The 21,209-nt window shown below is 46.3% G+C and overlaps 1 protein-coding gene across 2 annotated transcripts in view; it reads left to right on the forward strand.

Moving 5' to 3' along the window:
• The window catches only part of LARGE1 (LARGE xylosyl- and glucuronyltransferase 1), a 587,572-nt gene that overhangs the window by 509,508 nt on the left and 56,855 nt on the right, over positions 1 to 21,209 (forward strand). For both annotated transcript variants that reach the window (XM_032644884.1, XM_032644885.1), the window contains exon 10: positions 14,406 to 14,561. In XM_032644884.1, the coding sequence (XP_032500775.1) occupies positions 14,406 to 14,561 (156 nt within the window). The remainder of the gene's footprint in view (positions 1 to 14,405; positions 14,562 to 21,209) is intronic.

Genomic DNA, 21,209 nt, shown 5'->3' on the forward strand with positions numbered 1-21,209 from the left:
AGGCAAGCAACAGGGACCACGCCATTGCTAGAGAAAGAGCTGCCCAGAATGTACTGATCCCTTTCTAGGATTGACAGGAAACACATCTCATCCTTTGGGACCAGGATATTCCAGATCAGTTGGGTGGGAATGGTGTTCCAAGTATGGTGTCACTTAATCTTGACAAAAGTCTCACAGGGTGAATACTGTTCAGTCTGTTTTATAAATCAGAAAATTAAGAATCGTACAGATTAGTCACTTACTTGCCCCAAATCCCACAGCTCAATACGACAGAGCTGAGATTCAAACTCGTGTCTGTCTTACCTTTAGTCCAAGGTTCTTTCTTCTGACTTGGGGCTGAGTTCCCACCTGAATGTATTTTCCCAGGAAAGTATTTTACGTGAGATAATGATTCTATAGGATTATCCTGTGTGAGCCCTCTTTAAGTGCGTTTTTGAGGGCTAACTCCAGAACAGAGACCCTGAATATAACGTTCTCTCCTTGAAAGAACATGTGAATTTGAAGCAGCAGGCGCAGAGCCTGAATTTTTGAATTGGGAGCTGCGTGCACTTAAAAGAAAAACCCTAAAGGAGAGGAGGAAAACCAAGAGCAAACCTGCCATCCATATGGGGAAATGATGTGTGTTCCAGAGGCAATCTGCAGCATTTGCATAAAAGGAGTAGCACATAACTCAAGTTTTAAAACATTTTATAATACTTAGAGAGGTGTCAGATTTCACATCTTTTGAGGAAGACGGGGTGGGGGGGCCACCACGTATTAGCCTATTGAGCTTGCCATAGCTAAGCTGGCTACAGTGAAAAATGAGGCAGGGGAAGGCAGAGAGAGGGCACTAAGAATGATGAATGGTAAGGTTGATTTTGGAGGATTAGGATGGATTGAGGAAGGAAAAACAGTTGCTCTGGGGAAGAAGATCTAAAGTTGAGAATTACCGCCTTCCAGCCAGACCTCTCTTAACTTCAGGCCAGTGGCTGTTTGATTTCCTTGCATGACCCAAGTCCGAGGACTGGAAGTGTTTTCTTGCCTCTGTGCACCTCTGCGGCTGGTAAACCGGAGGAGTTCTGGGATTAAATATGAGGCAGCTGGCCCCTGTCCAAGTAGTCTGTCTTTTGGCACCATCGCTCTAGGGCTTGTACCTGGGAATCGCCCATTCACCCAGCAAACTGCAGAGTACCCACTGTGGGCTAGGCTGCAGGGCTGTCGCTGGGCTACTTACCCTCTCTTCACCTTGTCATCATCTGAGAAAGTGGGGCAGTAGTCACTCTATAGAGGAGATGTAAAGATGAAAAGGGGTGATATATTAGTACGGGGTTATGAGACATGTAGTAAGCCTAGTATTCTTTTTTGTTTGTGTGTTTTTTTTTTAATTGAAGTATAGTTGATTTATAGTTTTGTGTTAGTTTCAGGTATACAGCAAAACTGAATATATGTATATATTCTTTTTCAGATTCTTTTCCATTATAGGTTATTACAAGATACTGAGTATAAATAGTTCCCTGTACTATACAGTAGGTCCTTGTTGTTTATCTGTTTTATATACAGTAGTATGTATCTGTTATGCCTAGTATTCTTACTATTTTTTTTATACCTTTATTGGAGTATAATTGCTTTACAATGGTGTGTTAGTTTTATAGCAGAGTGAATCAGCTGTAGGTATACATATATCCCCATATCCCCTTCCTCTTGCATCTCCCTCCCTCCCACCTTCCCTATCCCACCCCTCTAGGCGGTCACAAAGCACCGAGCTGATCTCCCTGTGCTATGCAGCTGCTTCCCACTAACTATCTAGTTTACATTTGATAGTGTATATATGTCCATGCCACTCTCTCACTTCGTCCCAGCTTCCCCTTCCCCCTCCCCGTGTCCTCAAGTCCATTCTCTACGTCTGCGTCTTTATTCCTGCCCTGCCACGAGGTTCATCAGTACCGTTTCTTTAGATTCCATATATGTGCGTTAGCACGTGGTATTTGTTTTTCTCTTTCTGACTTACTTCACTCTGTATAACGGACTCTGGGCCCATCCACCTCATTACAAATAACTCAACTTCATTCCTTTTCATGGCTGAGTAATATTCCATTGTATACATGTGCCACATCTTCTTTATCCATTCATCTGTCAGTGGGCATTTAGGTTGCTTCCATGTCCTGACTATTGTAAATAGTGCTGCAATGAACATTGGGGTACATGACTCTTTTTGAATTCTTTTTATTAATAATCTGTCCGTATTGTTCCCACTCTCTTGGGGTAATTTTCAGTCAGCTGGTTTACAGGCAAAACCTGTAAACAAGGGGTCTTCTTGCTCATCCATTCCAGTGCTCACATTTCACAGACCGGAAGCAGGAACCCACAGAGGGGAAACGGCTAGCCCAGGGTTAAGCATTGGTGTGTGTCTCATCATCTTGTGTCCTGATACTGTGCTGGAGAACGACCCACTCAGTGGAGGGGACTTCGGGTGCTTTAAGCTTTAGTCTTTTGTCTTTGCCTCAACACTCACCCATTCTTGGCTTATGTGGTGGTTTTTAGAACTGAACTCCTTTGGTTGTTATTGATTTAAGTTATCCATCACTGGCTTGGTTACGCATAGCTGATGAAGTTCAGATGCATTTATTCCTGGAAACATCAACAAGATCCCTAGAAGCAAGGCCATGGCTCTGGAGAATTCGCCCTTCAATAATAGCACTTTGTGGTGTACGTATCTAAACAGTTCTAAGAACGGTTAGTGAGATTTCTTTAAAACAGAGGAGAGCTGGGGAGGGGTGGGGAGAGAGGAGTTCCGTGTACCATATACTGTACCAGATACCCTATTATGATATCCTGCAGCAAGGAAATCTGATCGATTTTATTGATTCCCCAGCGTTTCCCCCACGTATTCTATGTCAACACCCAGAACCATGACCATGGAATGCCCTGTGGAACAGGTTCTTTAGAAGCCCACTCTAAGAAACATTTCCCTGGATAATCTGGGCTCTATTAAAGAAGGAAAAGGATTCTGAGAGAGGGGACCATCAACTAAGCAGTATTTGGTAATTATGGACATCAAACCACTGAAGTTTCTAGGAATGTGGAAATGAGGGATTTGATACGGAACATTTTTGCCTAAAAATCCCTAATAATGAGGAAAACAATTTCAAATATTTATTTCTAAAAGTTCCATCTATATTACAGGTTCTTTGTAAAAGTAGTTACTTTTCCATTCATCACCTTTACATTGAAGGGTCGGATTCAGGTGTGTGTGTTTTTTCCCAAAAGCATGAGATAGCGTACCACCGACAACCGTTTTTTCATAAAGACAGAAATGCGTAAATCATCTTTACGTATGCCACTTATTATAAGTCCTTTGCCATGAGTTAACCAGCTAAGCTCTATGTTGGACAGAAGATTTTCATTGTCACTCCTGTCTTTAGAAAGTGTTGTAAAAATTCTATATTTTCAGTCTTGTCTTTATAAAGTTAACCAAATCAACAACATCTAATAGTACTAAATGCACACTGGCTTCCAGTGTTTTGTTGCAAACTTGCCTATCAGTGATACAGTAAAGGAATTCAGTGTGGGGCACTGCCTCTGTAACTTTTCTTGGTATCCTTTCGTTATTCCAGCTAAAGCAGCTGTACCTTCACATATGCACGCTCCATAAAGCATTACCATTGTTAAAAGTAGGAATTCACTGCTCAGAATATCACTTCCCCGGGACATCTTTCCTTTAGTGCTCACTGAAAAGTTGTTCTTTGTGTATTTCATTTTCTAAACAGAGTCTTGCAAATAGCATAAGATGACGCGTGTCAGAATCCTCTGTACTTGGATTTAACTCTATAGCAAATCACGCATGTAATTTGTTTTAATACTAGTTTCTCCAGGCTTTCATCATTTGTTTTCTAGGACTCTTCCTATAATATTTGCTGACCCAGGAATTTACTTCATTTGTTACCAGATTGTCTTCAGTGTGTTTTTCCAGCCATTTTGGCCAAGGCAGGAAACACAAGTGTTTTCCTTATTGGATTTTATTAGCTTTCATTTTGATGTATGAAATCTCCAAAGAGACTGCTGAACTCTTTTCATGGGGTTTAGTGAAACATTGTAAATTTCAAGACTGACTATCACGAGACTTTAAACGTCATCCAAAATTTATGGAGGCTCGTCTTTATATTCTGGATGCTTTGTTTTTAAATGTCTTGCTCATCACGCATGTCTGTACTAACATTAATATCTCGAGGCATAATACACACTTGGGGTGAAGTTCATGGTTAAAAATGGTTTTTGAAATGGTCTTGAGGATTTAATTTTTTTTCAACCAACTTCTTGTCAGATCTAATTAGATGGGCATTTCTCTACTTGGAGATGTAGCTAAGGAAGAGCTTATATTGGGAGCAGAAGTGTCAGCTCAGCTGTTTTCTTGCTGGTCCCAAAAGCTTGTGTTACTAGTATTCTCAACCTCTCGTTTCTTTGTAGAACTGGTGTGTGTTTTTAATATACACTTTTATTTGGAAGAATTTTGGACTTGCAGGAAAATTGTAAACGTAGTACGTAGAGTCCCATGTGCCCCATCCAGTTTCCCCTGATGTGAACGTCTTATGTAACAATGGTGAACTTGTCAAAACCGACACACCAACATTGGTGTATTGCTATTACTAAACGTCAGGCTTTAGCTGCATTTCACCAGTTTTTCCATTCACGTCCTGCTTCCTTAGTCTCCTTTGGTCTCTGACAGTTTCTCAGTCTGTCTTTGTTTCTTCATGACTGACCTTGATACTTCCAAGGCATGTACTGTGCCACACAGGTTACTACTAAGGATGCTAACCACCTTTCTTTCGCTAAGGTGGTCTTTTCAGGCTTCTCCACTGTAAAGTTACTGTGTTTCCCTTTCCTTCTTCCTTTTTTGGAAGTGAGTCACTTATCTACCCCACGCTGGAAGTGAGGAGATTAAGTTTCACTTCCCGGGAGGGGGTAGAATCCACGTACATCATTGGGGTTCTTCTCTAGGGAGATTTGTCTCTTTCCCCCAATTATATTTATTTCTTAAATCATGTATTCATAACCCCAAGGACTCACATGTATTATTTTGTACTTTGGGTTAATAATAATAATAATGCAGGGCTCTTTTTAAATCCTTTGTTCATTTTATGAGTTATTTTAGTTAAAATTATTATCATTAAATAATGTTAATAAATGCACTGAAATAGATGTAGTCTTATTGGTAGAACACTTAGCCAGGTTTATTCCTCAGTACGTTTCAGTGTGCGAGGGCTCAGTATCCTGCACTCTGCATTGACACAGTTAGATATGGGAGCTCAAATGACGTAAGACCTCACTCCCTCTCCTTCTCTCTCTGCCCCTCTGTCTTGCTTTCTTTCTGCCTCTGCTTTCTCTGTCATGGCAGGGTGACTTCTGGCAGCCTCCCCAGCCAGTATGTAGAGCTTCGTCATTCAACAAATACATATTGCATGCTTGCTGTGGACCAGGCACTGTTCCAAGCACAGGTTATACATGGAAAACCAGACAGTGCAGGCCCTGCTCTCCCCAGCTTACATTCTAGTGCAGAATACAGATATCAAACAAGACAGCAAATGATCAAACTGGTCATTTCAGGCAGGAAAACATGCTATGAAGAAATCAAAGCAAGGGAAGATAAAGAGTGGCTAGCACACGTGATCCCATACTGAAGAGAGACCCTCTTTCCCTCCATGACTCTGCAGAGCAACTCTGTTGACCCTTCACGGGACTCATGCCCACGAACGGTCTGAAATGTCTCATTGGTCATCCTGAGTCACACGCCCTTGCTGTAGCAGGTCAGGCCTGACCGGTAGCCCCGTTAGAATCATCGGAAGAAGGCAGGGTCTTGATCTGTGAAGGAAGGGTGCAGAGCACACGGAAAAGCAACAGCGGGCCACTACAGAAGATGCCTGCTGGGATCCTGGAAGCCAGTTTGCCTTCTTGGAGTTTCCAAGCAGTGAATCACGGGGTGCCCACCCCCAGGGGCATCACTGACATTCCACCAAATTGGCTTCTCAACCAACCTTGGTAGAATCGTTCAGCTGAAGGGTCCCTGCCTGTCTCTAGAGGTGAAACCCACTTCCCTCTGTCCTCCTTGCCCTCAAATCAACAGAGACACTCCCTGGAGGACCCTGTGGGGACTCTGTGAAAGTGAATAGAGTCTTAGTAATTAATGCCTTAGAGAGGGAGCGCACTGGGCTGGTTACCATCCACAGGTCACATGACTGCAGAGAAGCCGCATTAGGCAACGCCATGGAGGATCCTTGTACTGAATGCATCGCTTTCTCACTTCCTTGCTCTCAGAGGTCCATCGGAATTCTTCAGACAGGCCAGAATCCAGTTCAAATTGATTGCTACCCCCATTATATAGCAAAAGAACCAGAAACATTAAACGTGACGAACATGAGAGAACAGACCAGGATCCTCTCAGATTCATGACCCTCCCAGCCCTGAGTATTATCAAAGATATCTATTTTTATGTTCTCATTTTTTTCCCTCTTTACAACGTCCAGCACCTCAGGCAGGGAAAAATAAGAAATGTTACAGGTGACAGAACAAGAAATGATAGGCTATAGGACAGGGCCTCGGATGCATGCACTGGCCTAAGTGTCTGCGTTTTCCAGATGAGGGGACTAAATAATCGCCGAGTTTCATCTGTTTTCTTCCCCTTTCCTGGGTAATGTTTTTGTCTGGGAAGATTTTTTTTTTTTTTTTTCTGGGACTTGTAAAAAATCAAGGAACAACAGGAACCTTTGTAAAAGGAGGCAAAGAGTCACAGAACATCTGTGGCTTGAAGTCTTGAGTACCAAGGACACTGTTTTTATTTAATAGCCACTACCTGGTAATTGTCAGGAGTGGGAAAGGAGAAGGGAGAGAGGTGGAATAGAGTCTTTAGCAGTTGGTGGAGGGAAGAAAAGAACTGGAGTGGATTCCATGGCAGTCTGCAAACGTTGACCGGACCTGTCACTGTGCATGCAGAGTTGGACAAACACAAGTCTTGCATTCAGGGAACCGACAGTCTAGGTTTAAATACAGAGTGAGGGACAGCATCACTTTAGAGAAGATCCCATGGGAACGAGCACGTGTATTCCCGAGACGCGCACGTGCTGAGCACCAGTCTGTTTTGGGCTCCATGGTGGATGCCTTTACATCTCTTGTCTCATTGATCCTCTGAAACAGGTATTATTATTGTTTCCTTTGAACAGATTGGAAAATAGAGGTTCAGATACATTAAGCTGTTTGGGTGACAGAGTTGGGAAGAAGCAAGGGTGACATCTGCCTCTCTCCCCTGCCTGTTAGCACTCTCCAATCTCTGCCCAGTGTGTTAAACCCACCTTAGTGCTTTCCTTTCTGAACGGCCCCCTCTTCGGGCCTCTCCTTGAGGTCCAGCCAGGAGGAGCCTGGCCCCTGGCGTGGCGTCTCCTCTGGACTGTGTTGTCTGTGCCCATCCTGCCCTTCTGCCCCAGGCTGCCTCCACTTGCAATTCCTCCTTTAAGTCTTGTTTCTTATTCCTCTTTCCTTTCCTGTCTTCATCCAGCCTTCCTCGTTGGTAAGGTGGATGACTCGTGAAGTCTAAAACCAGATTTATTTTGTAATTTAACGAGCACGTGTGAAATGCCTTCATGCCCATCAACCCATCAGTCCTGGTCTTGACCACAAACTGCAAGGCAGTTGCTGTTATGTCCCTTTTATAGGTGAGGGACTGTCTCCATGATACTAGGCAACTATGTGCAGGCCACCTAGCGGATAAGAGCTGGAGCTGGGGCCGGGATCAGGTGCGTGTGCTTATCCTTTTCTAGCATATATCATAATCCTGAAGAGGACAAGGAAAGGGACTTCTGAGACCATTGTCCTTCTCCCTGAAATACCAGACAAGGGAAGAACAGAGGGAGCTTAAATTCCTTCAAAAGAAAATGACAAGCTGTTTGGCCCTTAGATGAAGAAAAGGGGAATATGTTTCTCTGTCTGAAAGCCCACATGAATAGGGCTTTTATAACTGATTTGCTATAGACAGACAGAATGTGAGGATTATTGAGAATGTCATCATCATGATTTCCATTCTTGAACCAAAGGGCAGCTACTGAATACTAACTGCCTGCCAGGCAGTATAGCACTCAGGAAGAATAGTAAGTCACGGTCCCTGCTGGCCCGGAAATTCATGTTCCAGTGCTGCCAGGTGCAGGAATGTAAATAAATAATTACCAGAGCATGCGATGAGTTCTCTAATAGAGTTCAATACAAGAGCCTGTGGTGCACTAAGGAAGGGCCCAGCAACTGCCTTAGGTGTTATGTGAGGAACGCTTACAGTGAGAATCAGAAAACCCAATTTGTAGTGGCTTAAAATAAAATAGGAGGTTTGAATTTCTTTCCTAAGAGTCCTGGAGTAAGCAGCTGTAGAATTGGTTTGTAGATCAGCAGTGTGTTGACTTCACAGTCACAGGATGGCTGTCAGAGTGCCAGTCATCACATCTCTGTTCACAACAGGAAGGTGAGTGGGGGGTGGGAGGAAGACAGCACCTTATCTGAACCTTGTGATTAAGAAATCAAATATATGCTTTGCCATGTGTCTTTTTGAGCAATCCTGTGTCACATGGCCACCCCTAGCTGCAAGGGAGTCTGGGAAATCAGAGAGAAGAATCATCATGAGTGCTTGGATCTGAAATGGATCATGAGCCACTCAGAGGGGCTAGGGACATTGCAACTACAGACAGAATGAATGTTCTTTTAGGAATGAAGAATAGAGTGGAGAGAAAGACTCCTAGGAGGCAACCTTCTGGCATGAGTGGTCAGGGAAAGAGTTACAGAAGAGGTGCATTTGAGCTCAGCTGTGAAGGACAAGCAGGCATGAATATGGTAGAGAAGAAATAAAGATATTCTAAGGAGGGGGGAAAAGGCATATGCAAAAGCACTGAGTCATGGAAGACAGGTTCAAGAAATACCAGGAAGTTCTTTTAGCCTGGAGTTAGAGTTGGAATTGTAAGTGGGAACCAGTTTGCAACAGGCTTCACTGCCAGTCTAAAGAGTATAGTTATTCTATGAGCCAAGAAAGTCAGTGGAGGCCTTGAGACAGAGCCGCATTTTCCAAATACCCCTTATCTCAGTAACTGGGATCACATAAGCCCCGTGTTCTTATTCACGTGGCATTTGCACACAGGTTCTGATATCTTGGCACTTTGGCCAAGAAATCAGAATTATTTTTATGAGCCCTGTGGGTTCCAAGTACTTGAGAAGCCGGAGTATGGGCTAAACTCCTTCCATAGCCTTGTCCTTGTCCTGAGGTCTTGTTTCTGTCTTTGAAATGCTTTTTCCTGCGCCCTTGATAGGTGATAGTCTCTCGTTTCTCCTTTAATCACGTTGACTTTTGCTGTCTTCCCAGATGATGTTTAAGTTTCCTGGACAGTAATCAATTTTCATCAATTTCTCAGGCTCATTGCAGGCTGACTGCAAGTCTGTACACATACTCAGCCTTTACAGACATTTCAGGTCCAATCAGATCACACTCCTGGGACCCCTGATGCCTGGTAGCTTCTGCAGCCCACCTGCCATGCAAGCTGGATGCCTCCTTCTCTACTTCCTCCCAAGCTGGAGGTTCGGCCCATGTATATGAGAAGTCCTAAATCACCCCAGCAGCCTTCGTGTCCCCGGGATGGTGCCGTGCCTGTGTTTGGGAGGGAAGAGTAGGTTTCACTTCTGATCCTGTAATCTTCTGAGAATCTCATGTTCATTGCTGTAAATAGTCAGTTGTTGATTACAGACATGGGAGACATAAGAGAGAGATTCCTCACGTCTCTACCTCTTTGGGTGTGAATCCTGACTCTCCCACTTTCTAGTTGTGTGACCTGGGGCAATTGGCTGAACGTTCCTTACCTGTAAGATGGGATGATAAGAATATACTTGTAGTATTAAGTAAAGTGTAAATGAGCCATGACGAATGAAATGTCTAGAGCAGTGCTTGGCACATAGCAAACATCCAATATATGTTAGCTGCTTATGTTAACAATAATAATGATTACTGTGCTGGTTTCCCAGCAAGTGGAATAAGTTACGGTCGGTCTTCACAAGCGTCATAGACTCACATGTACTTACCAGCTTCTTGCAAAAACGTGTTTGGGGCACATTCCCAGTGTCGCTTTGTCCCGTGCGTGTAAGCTTGTCAATGTATGTCACCTACACCACCAGCTTGCTGGCCCTGAGCCAGCGATGATGGGTGATTCGGTCCCTCAGGGGACCAGGAAATGACATTTCTCAGTAGTCAGACACGAGCTGATGAGAATTACCAGCAATACTCATCCTCAGTTGGAGTTTCAGAGGCAGGTGCGTTGTTTAGTGGGAGGAGTGGTGGCCTGGGAGACAGAGCTGGGCACCACTTCTCCCTCTGCTGTGAGTCTGGGCGAGTGACTTTCTCCCTCTGGACCTTGGTTTCTCTATACTTGAAGTAGCCCAGCCCAGAAACGATCACCAACAACTTCTCTTTACCATCTCTTTAAAAGCACGAGTCATACTTGTAATTGAAAATGGACAGTTATGTAATGTCTGCCTCTTCCCCTCAGTTGCAGGTTCCAGAAAGAGAATCTTGATCTTTTGTGTCCATCTCTGCAATCACAGCCCCTGTCAGTGCCTGGCACAGAGTCGGTGCTCATTCTGGTATTGAATGAATGAATGATGTGGCAGAAAGAAAAAGATTTGGGAGTAAGACAGGCCTGATTTTGTATTAGGATTGGCTACTTACTAGCTGAGAGACGCTCAGGATTATTGTCTATAAAACAGGGATGATAATAGAAACAACGTTACCAGGTTGTTTTGAGGATTGAATGTGAAACCACACATACACATACACACACAACAACAGTAACAGCCCTGGCCTATGTCTAGCATATAATGGGTATTAGGTAAACAATAGATATTACTTACTTCTCTGGAGCCTAGCACAGGGGAATTGAGTATTCTCTGTTGTGATGATTAAAAACCTAGGTGCAAAGGTAAATCTGAATATACGTTAATAGACTTTGAGTGGGCTCACCTATTACAGGGCAGCTAGGTTCACAGGGTTTTTTAAAACCCCCTTGGCCTACCAGCGACCCACCATCTTCCTCCCCTACCTTCCTTTAACCTTTGCCGCTTGTTATATAACCTCAGTATTTACCTGTAGATGATACACAAACCCAGATCCCTGGGCAGACACAGAACAGGATGAGACACGATGGGGTAAGAGGTGACCTGGAGTGGGAGGGCGGGGAGTACCCGGGGACCTGCATCCTCGTCCCCGCCCGGGCCTGGTCCAAACTCACCACGTGATCTTGGGCAAGCCACCTCTCCACTGCAGGCCTCCCTCTCCGCACCTGTAAAGTGCTCAGCCATTGACATGGAACACGATAGCAGTCAGGAACCTGGGGGTTTAGGTTCAGAGCTGGATTCGTGTCTCAGCTCTGCAGCTTACCAGCTGTGAAATACAGGCAAGTCAAGTACCATCTTTGTAAAATGTACAGTGGGATTCAAATGGGCTCATTTGGAGCATTTAATGACACAGTGTCTCCAAAGTGCCTGGTAGATTCGTGAATGATAAGTGACGATTTGTTTGTCTGGGGACTCACAGGCCAGCCCTGATTTCCCCTTAGTTAAAGTTGTTCCCTGTTGAAGAAGCCCAGGTTTCCTGAGTCAGAGGCACATCCATCAGCCTTCCTGCTGGCTTCAGCACTTGGCAAGGACCAGAATCTTTCAAAGCAAAGACATGATCCCCACTGGGTATGAGTGTCACCAGCTCACATGCAATTATTTAATGCCTGGCCCGGGACCTCCTCCTACCCGGGTTGGGTGTATTCTCAAGGGAGTCTTCCCTCTCCTTCCCTCTCACACCCTTCAGAGGGCACAGGAGGAGAATCACACATTGTATACTCATCCTTCCCTAAAATGCAAACACTGCCAAGTGGCCTCGTTCCAAGGAGGGTCTGCTGTCCCTTTCTGCCCTCTCCTGAGTGCGAGATGCCTGCTTCCCTCCTCATGGCGGCAGTGGACCTCCTGCTGGCGGAGGGAAAGGAGGGCAGAGCACTCGTGGTGCAGATTGGTCCCATCTTTGAGGGGGAAGGGAACCCACATATATGGAGCCACTGTGACATGCAGGCACTGTGCCAGGCATTTGTGTAACACTTTTATAACCACTTTGTGAAGTTGGGGTTACTGATCCCCTCCTTGCACGTGAGGAAATTGGGGCCCCAGGAAATGCAACAAGATGCCCAAGGACACGCACAGCTAGTGAAGAGGATGGCTGGGATTCAGACCTAGGCTGCTTTGACAGCCCCGGTTCTTGCTCTGTTGTTACACCTTTGCTGATTAGGGGAGAGCCGTGATGTGGTTTGGACCAAATAGGTTTCCTGTTATTCGCTATACCTTGGGAGAGGGGCTTGGTCTTACAAAGCAGTGTTTCCCCAGCTCAGATGGTCAGATAGGCTGTCCGTCCCGCCATGGGAGGAGAGAGTGAGGGCCATGGGGGGGCCAGTGGGGGAAGAGGAGGGCTCTGTTCTCTCTTCTGTAATGTGATGCAGCGTGAAAAAAGAAGTCTTTAGAACGTGGCTTCTCCTTTTCTCCACAGAGTAAAGAACTTTGGAATCAGATTTATTCAGATTTATGTTTGAATCCCAGCTCCAACATTTACCAGCTTTGTGGCCCTGAGCAAGATATATCTCCATAGTTTCTTCATCCTTTTTATTTTAATTTTTTGATTCTTTTAAATTTATGTGTGTACGTATTTATTTATTTATTTTTGGCCACGCCCTGTGGCATGTGGGATCTTTGTTCCCTGACCAGGGATCGAACCCGCACCTCCTGCATTGGAAGCACATAGTCTTAACCACTGGACCGCCAGGGAGAGTCCTCAGTTTCTTCATCTTTAAATTTGCATTCCTTGTTAGGGTCATTGTGAGGATTAAAGGAAGACAGTGGATGTGAAACAATGTGGAGCAACATAGGGTTCCACTCAGAAATGACTCCCCAGCCCAGGGGGTGAGCCATGCCCCCAGGCTTCACAGCTGACTCGTAACTAGCGTCCCCGGTCCCCCTTTGGGCCCTCTCACCCTGCCACTCGCATCTCCTCCATTACAATCAGAGTAATCTTCCCAAAACCCAGAGTTAGTAATTCCCTGCCCCCCTTAAAAATCTCCAGTGATGCAGTCTGAGTTCAGAACATGGTCCCACAGGGCCAGGATCTCCCCTGTCACCTCTGCAGCCACATCTGCCCCCCTCCCCCCCACCCAGGCCCTGTCTCCCCTGGAAACTCCTGCTGGGCCTTCGAGCCCCAGCACAGGTACCTCCTTCTGAGAGATGCTTCTCAGAGCATTCTGGAGCTGCCATGTCTTCTTGATCCTCCCTCCACGATTGCCTCCTGTTACCTGTTTGGGGACATGGCTCCCCAGCAGACTGTGAGCAAGCCAGGGGCAGGCACTGCCCACAGGGGCCTCTGACCATCTCCCAACTCCGTATACTGTAGGCACTTAATAGTTGGAGCCAGCATGTATTGAGCGCATGTCCTTACCACATACGTGCTTTACTTGTATTAATGAGTTGCTTTTTCACGGCAGCTCTGGGAGACAGTGCATCCATCAGTCCTGGCTGGAGGCAAAAACCATACCAATTATTTGAACAGAGAATTTAATCTTTAAAAATGATAACTAGACATAAAGTGTTCACTTGGTAACTGTAAAAGCAAAAATAGAAAATTGCAGGGAACAGTTCCCACCCCTGGAGCTGAAGGAACAGAGGGAAAAGGTAGGAGTTATTACAGCTCCGGGCCGGAAGCCACACTCTGGGGTCAGCAGGTAGCTCCAGAGGGAACAGTACCAGACGGGGACAAAGGACCATGACACTGCATCGGAGCTTTGAAAGAAACTGCAAAGTGCGCTTAGCTGCTGCTGAAGGAAAGAAGTGCCACCACTGGCATAGAGAAAGGGGTAGGGACAGGAACACAGGAAGGGGCAAGTTCCTTTTTCCCCCTCCAGACCTTGTCTCCCTCTCACTGCCCCCGTTGGCGGTGCTGAACAGTCAGACACAGCAGAAGTAGGGTTGGCAGAGTCCTGGCTTCAGCATCACAAAGCAGGTTTGGAGCCAAGAGATGAAAGCTCAAAGACTGGCCTTGGCAGGAGCTGTTACTATTCCATTTCACAGATGAGGAAACTGAGGCACAGAGAGATTAAGTAATCTGCCTAAGATTAAATCACTACCTAGAGCAGAACCAGGATTTGACCCCAGGCAGTCTGGCCTCAGCACCCTAGCTCTTAACCCCTGGACCTCAAATGTTGAATGAATGAATGCATTTGAATGAATGAATGAATGAATGGGCAGGCCCCCAGGTAGTACTCAGATCAGTACCCAGCCATGCCTCCCACAAGCACAGGTCGTCCCGGCCTGACTGCCTCCTTGTCACCTGCCAGGTCATTCACTGGAACTCCCCCAAGAAGCTGCGGGTGAAGAACAAGCACGTGGAGTTTTTCCGCAACCTCTACCTGACCTTCCTGGAGTACGACGGGAATCTCCTGCGACGGGAGCTGTTCGGCTGCCCCAGCGAGGCTGACGTCAACAGTGAAAACGTGAGTGGTCCCAGGGCTCGGCCGCGCAGGCAGCGGTGGCCTCTCTGCTGGTCTGCCAAGGACCTCCGGCGCCAGGCTCAGGGCAGGCCCAGGAGGAGCCAGGCACCATCCCCACCTCGGGGCCGTGGGCAGGGGGACAGGCACATCAGCAGGTCACTTCTGTGCTCACCCCTGTGGATGCAGAAGGGGGTGCGCTCGCCCAGACCAGGTGAAGTCAGAAGGGAGCTGCCAAGCAGAGGAATCAGAGTGAGCAAAAACACCAGTGAAACGACAGGCAGAGGGTCTCTCCACAGCCGGAAACTCTGAGGTCTTTGTGGACATGACACCCACATGGGAGACCCAGGAATCAGGGTCAGTGACTGGGGTGGCACAAAAGATTTTCACAAATGGTCACAGGCATAGCTGACATCTACTATATTGTCCAGCTTCTTCACTGTTTATAATTTTTTTCGTACGTTGTATCTCATCTGATGCTCATAGAAGCCCTCTTTTTTTCCCCAATTAGAGTTGAAGACATTTAGGCACAGAGAGGTTAAGCAGGTCGCTCATGGTCACACAGCATGTAGGAGCAAAATTGAGACTGATTTGAAGTTCTGAGGAGCAGGATGTGGGGCAGCAGCTCACTGTAGTGGAAAAGGTAGGGCATGTGGGGTCAGGCTGACCTGGGTTTGGCTTCAATCCCTTCCGATTTCCACCTGTGTGACCTCAGGCAAGTTATTCAACCTCTCTGTGCTTCAGTTTCCTCAGCTGTCAAATAGAGATAAGAAAAAACGGTTACAGGGCCGTTCTGAGACTAAGTGAGAAACTGCATGTAACGCACCTAGCTCAGCATCTGCCATGTGTTAGATGCTTGATAAATATTTGCTCCCTGCCCTTTCCTTGACCCTTAGTATTAGACACAGAAGTAATTGGTTCATTCAGTCAGCAAACATTTACTGAAGGCCTTCTTATTCTGAGCACTGAGGATTCATAGGTAAATAAGGGCAGTGGTCCCTGCTCTCATGGTATGGATGTTCTAGTGGGGGAGACACAATTAATAACTAGACGAACTATCAGGAAAAATTACCAGCCAGTGACAGGTGCTACATAGTGACATATGAAGTCAGGGAGGACTTCTTTGAGGAGGTGACATTTCATCTGAGACCCAAATTCAAGAAAGAGACAGCCTTGGAAGAGCAAGGGATCAGGGAAATACAAATCAAAGCCACAATGAGATATCTTCCTATGCTTGTTAGGGTGGCTCTTATCAAAAAAAAGCTAATAAGAGTTGGCAAGGATGTGGAGAAATTGGAACCTTGTACACTGTTGGTGGAATGTAAAATGGTATAGCTGCTATGGAAAACAGTATGGAGGGGCCTCAAAAAATTAACAGTAGAACTGTCGTGTGATCCAGTGATTCCACTTCTGGGTATTCTGGGTCCCAAAGAATTGAAATCAGGATCACAAAGCAATATCTGCGTTTCCATGTTCACTGCAGCAGTATTCTTAATAGCCAAGCTATGGAAACAACCTAAGTATCCATCGACAGGTGAATGGATATAGATAATGTAGTAAATATATATATATATATATATATATATATATATGTAGTAAATATACATAGTAAATATATATGTGTGTGTGTGTGTGTGTGTATATATATATATATATATATATATATATATATATGAATATTATTCCACCTTAAAAAAGAAGGAAATCTTACCATTTGTGACAAGATGGATGGACCTGGAAGACATGGTGCTACGTGAAATAAGTCAGTCACAGAAGGACAAATGTATGCATGAGTCCAAATACACGAGGCATCTGAAATAGTCCCACGTATAGATGCTGCCAACAGAATGGTGGCTACCAGGGGATGGAGAGAGGGCATTATGGGGAGCTATGTTCAGTGGTTATAAAGGTACAGATAGAAGTAAGTTCCAGAGATCCACTCTACAACCTAGTGCCTATAGTTCACGGGGTATTGTGCACTTAACATTTATTTAAGAGTGTAGGTCTCATGTTAAGTGTTCTTACCACACACACACACAAAGAAAAAAACCAAGACACTTTTGGAGGCAATGGTTATGTTTATTACCTTGAATGTGGTGATAGTAACCTGAGTATATACATATATCCAAACTCATGTTTTCATTATGTGTCATTTTTTGTGTGCCAACTATACCGGGTGGAGGAAGTTGCTGGTGCAAAGGTCCTGAGGTAGGGCAGGTTTGATGTGAGGAACTGAAGGATGGCCTGTGTGCCCGGGACTGCTGGGGAAGGAGGAGAACAGGAGATGCAGAGCAGCAGGTAGCCAGGAGGCAGGCTGGAAGGAGGCTGAAAGTGGGTTAAAGAGTCAGAATTTTGTTTTGTTACTATTCTTTTTTGTATTCTTATCTTGGATGTCAGGAGAATTCCTTTAGGCTCCGATGGCAGGGAAGGGCGCGTGTGGAAGCTCTTGCGGGCTTACACTCACCTGGCCCTGTATCAGGATGACTGGTCACACGGCCACCCCTGCTCTCGGTCACTTGGCCCCCAGGTCACAGTGGCACTGCCTCTAGCTCCAGCCCTTCTCCGTGTCACCCTCCATACCTTCCTCAGCGTCTACCCTTCTTTACCACTGGCAAGAGAGGAAGGAAAACCATTAAGCACTTGACCTCTGTCTCAGATTCTGGGAAGCCCTTAGAGGTCTTGACAAACACTGTGTTCTGGGTTTTCCTTCCGTTCTCTTTACTCACATCAGTATTTGTTGTCATCATCAATATTTGAGTGCCCATTCTGCACTCTTTCCCCAAACATTAAATACAGGCTCTTCTCCTCCTCCTTTTTTTTTTTCCTCCACGGAAGAGGCTCAAATAAAAAGCCTTGCAGATTGACGCCATCAGTTAATCTCCGTATGGGTGAGTTCCCGTGGTGCACTGCTCAGTGCCTTACAAAGTGGAACTCCCTTTAAAAATGACTCACCGGCTCTTCCTACACCAGCTTCCCCTGGTGGGTCATCAGAGGGGAGAAGTCTTTGGTTGTCCCTCTCGGAATCTGTGACTGCATTTACTTGTTTAACACGCACGTGTGAGAGCCGGCCATCTGCCAGGCGCTATGCAGGGCACCGTGGTTGAAATCAGAGGCTGGCCCACGCCCTATAGAAGGTGCTTGCCATGGACCAGTGTCAGGGGTGGCAAGAGAACAGTCTGCCCAGGTACAGGGAGGGCCATGAAGGAGAGAGCAGCCTTCTTTGAGGCTCACCTCAGAGAACACTCCCCTTGATGCTGAGCCCACATCCACTACCTTTCTGCTCCTCCTACACCCCAGGCTCCCCCAACCCTCCTTGGGAAGGCCTTTGTACTTGCTTCCCAAGTCCTGGGACACCCTGACCACCCCCCAGCCTCGGGTAACCCTTAATATCACTCTCTGTGATGTGCCATATTTTCTTTTCCTCAGCGCGTACCTACTATCCACAGTTATTTGATTCATGTCATTTTTTCCTAGTCTTTTCCCCAGATATAAGAGACTCTGTACCGTTCACCTCTGGGGTGCCCTCCCCTAGAATGGAAGCAGGCACATAACAAGCACTTAATAAATGTTTATGGGCTGAACTGAACAAATAAGAGGGAAGAATGAAGGACCAGACACAAAGGAAGAGCAGATGAAGAAGTAGAGAGTTCGGAGAGAACGTGCTGCTCGTAGTTCCTGTACTGGAGCAGAGGCATGTCAGGAGAGGGGCAGAGAATGAAGCTGACCGAAGGGCCTGGGCTGTGCCTAGGAGTTTAGAGTGAATCCTGTCGGTAGTGAGGAGTCACCAAAGGGCTTTAATCGTGGTCACATTTACATTTGAGAAAAATCACTCCATGTAGAGAATAGAATGGAAGGGGTGAGACTGGAGGCAGGGAGACCACTTAGAGGCCGTTGCCGCATCCCAGGACAAAAGATGGTGATGGGGCTCTGACCAGGGGTGGCGGCCGTGGGGATGGAGAGGACAGATGGATTGTTTCGTGGGCGCTGAGAACAGGGGAGCAAGCACAGCTGGCAACCATAAACCGAGACGGCAGGTCCCTGTGCTCTGCTTCAGTCAGATGCCTCTGGCCGGGCAGGCCCACGGCGGCAGGGGCTGGAGTAGGCAGAGAGTCTGTAACATCGCAGCCAGGAATCGTGTCTCTGCGGGGAGTTCCACCCCTGGTCCTTTGCAGCATGCTGAGTGTTATCTGCAAACACAGCCGGCGGGAAAGGGTAAGACCTCGTATCTGGCCCAAAGCGGAATGCTCCCAGCTTTGGGGAAGAAGTCGTTGGAACTATGACAAGCGCACAGTTAGTGGTCGTCTCAAAGACTGGAAGTCAGAGACCTCTCCATTGGACTGCAGGTCCCAGATGGGAAAGGGCTCTGGTGGCAGGGTCTAAGTCTCAAGACGCGTTCATCCATTCAGCAGATAAGTCATTGAAGTGGTCACCAGCCACAGGGCTAGAGATCCTAGGCGGGAGCAAGTGCAGATCGAAGCCTGACTCTCACAGTGCTTGTCTAGTGAGGGATGCAGGCAGGCGCGGGGTTGTCATCCAGTGTGATAAGTGCCGGGACAGTGTGATGCTTTGAGAGCACACAAGAAGCGGGGAGAGCTGGTATGTCAGGGAAGACGTCCTGGAGGAGGTGAAATTCGAAGGATGAATAAGGAGGAGTAAGAAGATATGGAGAGTGGCGGGAGCGGCACAGGCAGTGGAGACCAGAGGTGAACACGAGCATGGCATACTCGGCTTCCAGTGAAGCCAACCTGAGCACGTGGAGGGCTGCACAAGTGCATTTTTGTATTATTATGTCTTCACGGAGGTGATGATGATGATGAGGGTGTGAGCTCTCTGGTCATCCCAGATCGCTCATTTAATGGACGTAGGACCTCAGAGAGGTCACATGGATGCTCTGAGCCTTGGGTTCGCCATCTGATAAATAACTGGGGACAGTGATGCCTTTGTCATAGTCTCTCGTGGATAATTTATGTCAAATCACCAAAAATAGGGCACCCAGAACACAATGTTCATTGAGAAGGGGGTTTATCACAAACCACAATGCCCAACCTGTCTGATCACAGTCTGTCGTTCCACGAATGGGTTTGGGGATTTTAAGATTTTTTTTCTAGGAAGGCCTGGCAGAGAGATGGACCTACAGAGTCACTTAGAAATCTGTGTATGAAGCGTGGAAGGGGCTGTCACATTTGCTCTGGATCAGACAATCCCAGGTAGATTTCTCCTCCAGCAGGAGACTCTGGGTGGGAGGAAGAGGCCATTTGGTCTTGGTGCCAGAAAGAGAGAGGGAGAGAGAAAAGAAAAAGGAAAAGAGGGAGGGAAGGAGCATGAATTCGGGAGGTTGGGGGATTCAACCCTTCAGTAAGCAGCAAACCCCATTTTCCAGCCTTTGTTTGGGGTGCTTGCTCCAAAACAAGATGGTTTTGTTTGGAAGAGCTCGGGCTCCAGCTACGGCGTAGAATGACAGTAGCTGATGGGACGTAGCGACTCCTGTCCCGTAGTTTGTCTGGGCATCTCTCCCTGGAACCAATAAGTTAGTGTGTGTAATGCAATAAGCATTCACTTGGCATTAGTTACTATAATTTGATTGAAGTCGCAGTGGAAGCTAGAATCCTATATATTAGCGTTTCTCTCCCCTTTCCTCAGCAACCCAGCTGCTCAAGCATAGCCAAGAAACTCTGGGACTCCACAGAACACGGCTGGATAATCATGGATATTCTCTACCCCCTAATCCGTGCAAAAATCCTTCTACAGCGTCTCTAACAGGCTTACATCTGGTTTCTGCTGGAATCTTCCCAAAGACAGGGAGCTCACCACCTCCAACAGCTTAGTTCACTGTTAGAAAGCTCCAGATGCTAACCCACTCTTCCTCATGTTGAGTTGAAAATCCCCCCTTCTGGAAAGAATCCATTAATCTGAGTCCTGTCCTTGGGTGCAGTAAAAAATAAGGACACCCCCTGTGGTCCCCCACAGCCGGGCAGATAGTGTAGCGTTCCATACAGCGTATTATCCAGAAACATGTAACTCTCCCCAAGCATTGTATTTATAGAAGGCTGCTTTATCATCAAGAGTGCGTTGCTCCACCTCAGGGCGTGTTCCAGATAAAAGAAACTCACCTTTCTAAATGCAAAACCATTAAAATATATGTTGTTATAGATGTTTTCCAATTTGGATGGGAATCTTACTCAAGTACATGCCCTTCCTTAGTAACCAAATTATACCAAGCTCAATTTACAATTTTCAGTGACTAAGGTTGCACTGAGTAGGCTGAGGGGGCGGGAATTGGCCAGAGGAGGGAACATGCCGTTTATCCTGGCAGGAAGTGGCCTCAGACTGTTTGCTGCTTATCCTGCAGAGGCCTTTCTGACAGCTTCTGTCACTTTCACTTCATCAGCTTCAGAACAACCCTCTCTGGGCTCAACCCCCTGTTCATCCTTCCCGTGGCAGCCAAAAAAAGGAAAACCAGTGGTACCGAAGTCAGAAAGTCCAGTGGTAAAAGAATTATCCACTGTCATGTTAGAAGTTAAATTATGAAACATAGCAAACACCTAGAAAGTGAAAAAAAGCAAAAAGACTGGATACCAATGAGTTTTCACAGTTATATGTAAGTGTAAGTCAATAGACAAGTGTCTGCAGACCTGGAGTTCCCTTATCCGATGC

The sequence above is a fragment of the Phocoena sinus genome, chromosome 10, assembly GCF_008692025.1.
Source record: "Phocoena sinus isolate mPhoSin1 chromosome 10, mPhoSin1.pri, whole genome shotgun sequence".
NCBI lineage: Eukaryota > Metazoa > Chordata > Mammalia > Artiodactyla > Phocoenidae > Phocoena > Phocoena sinus.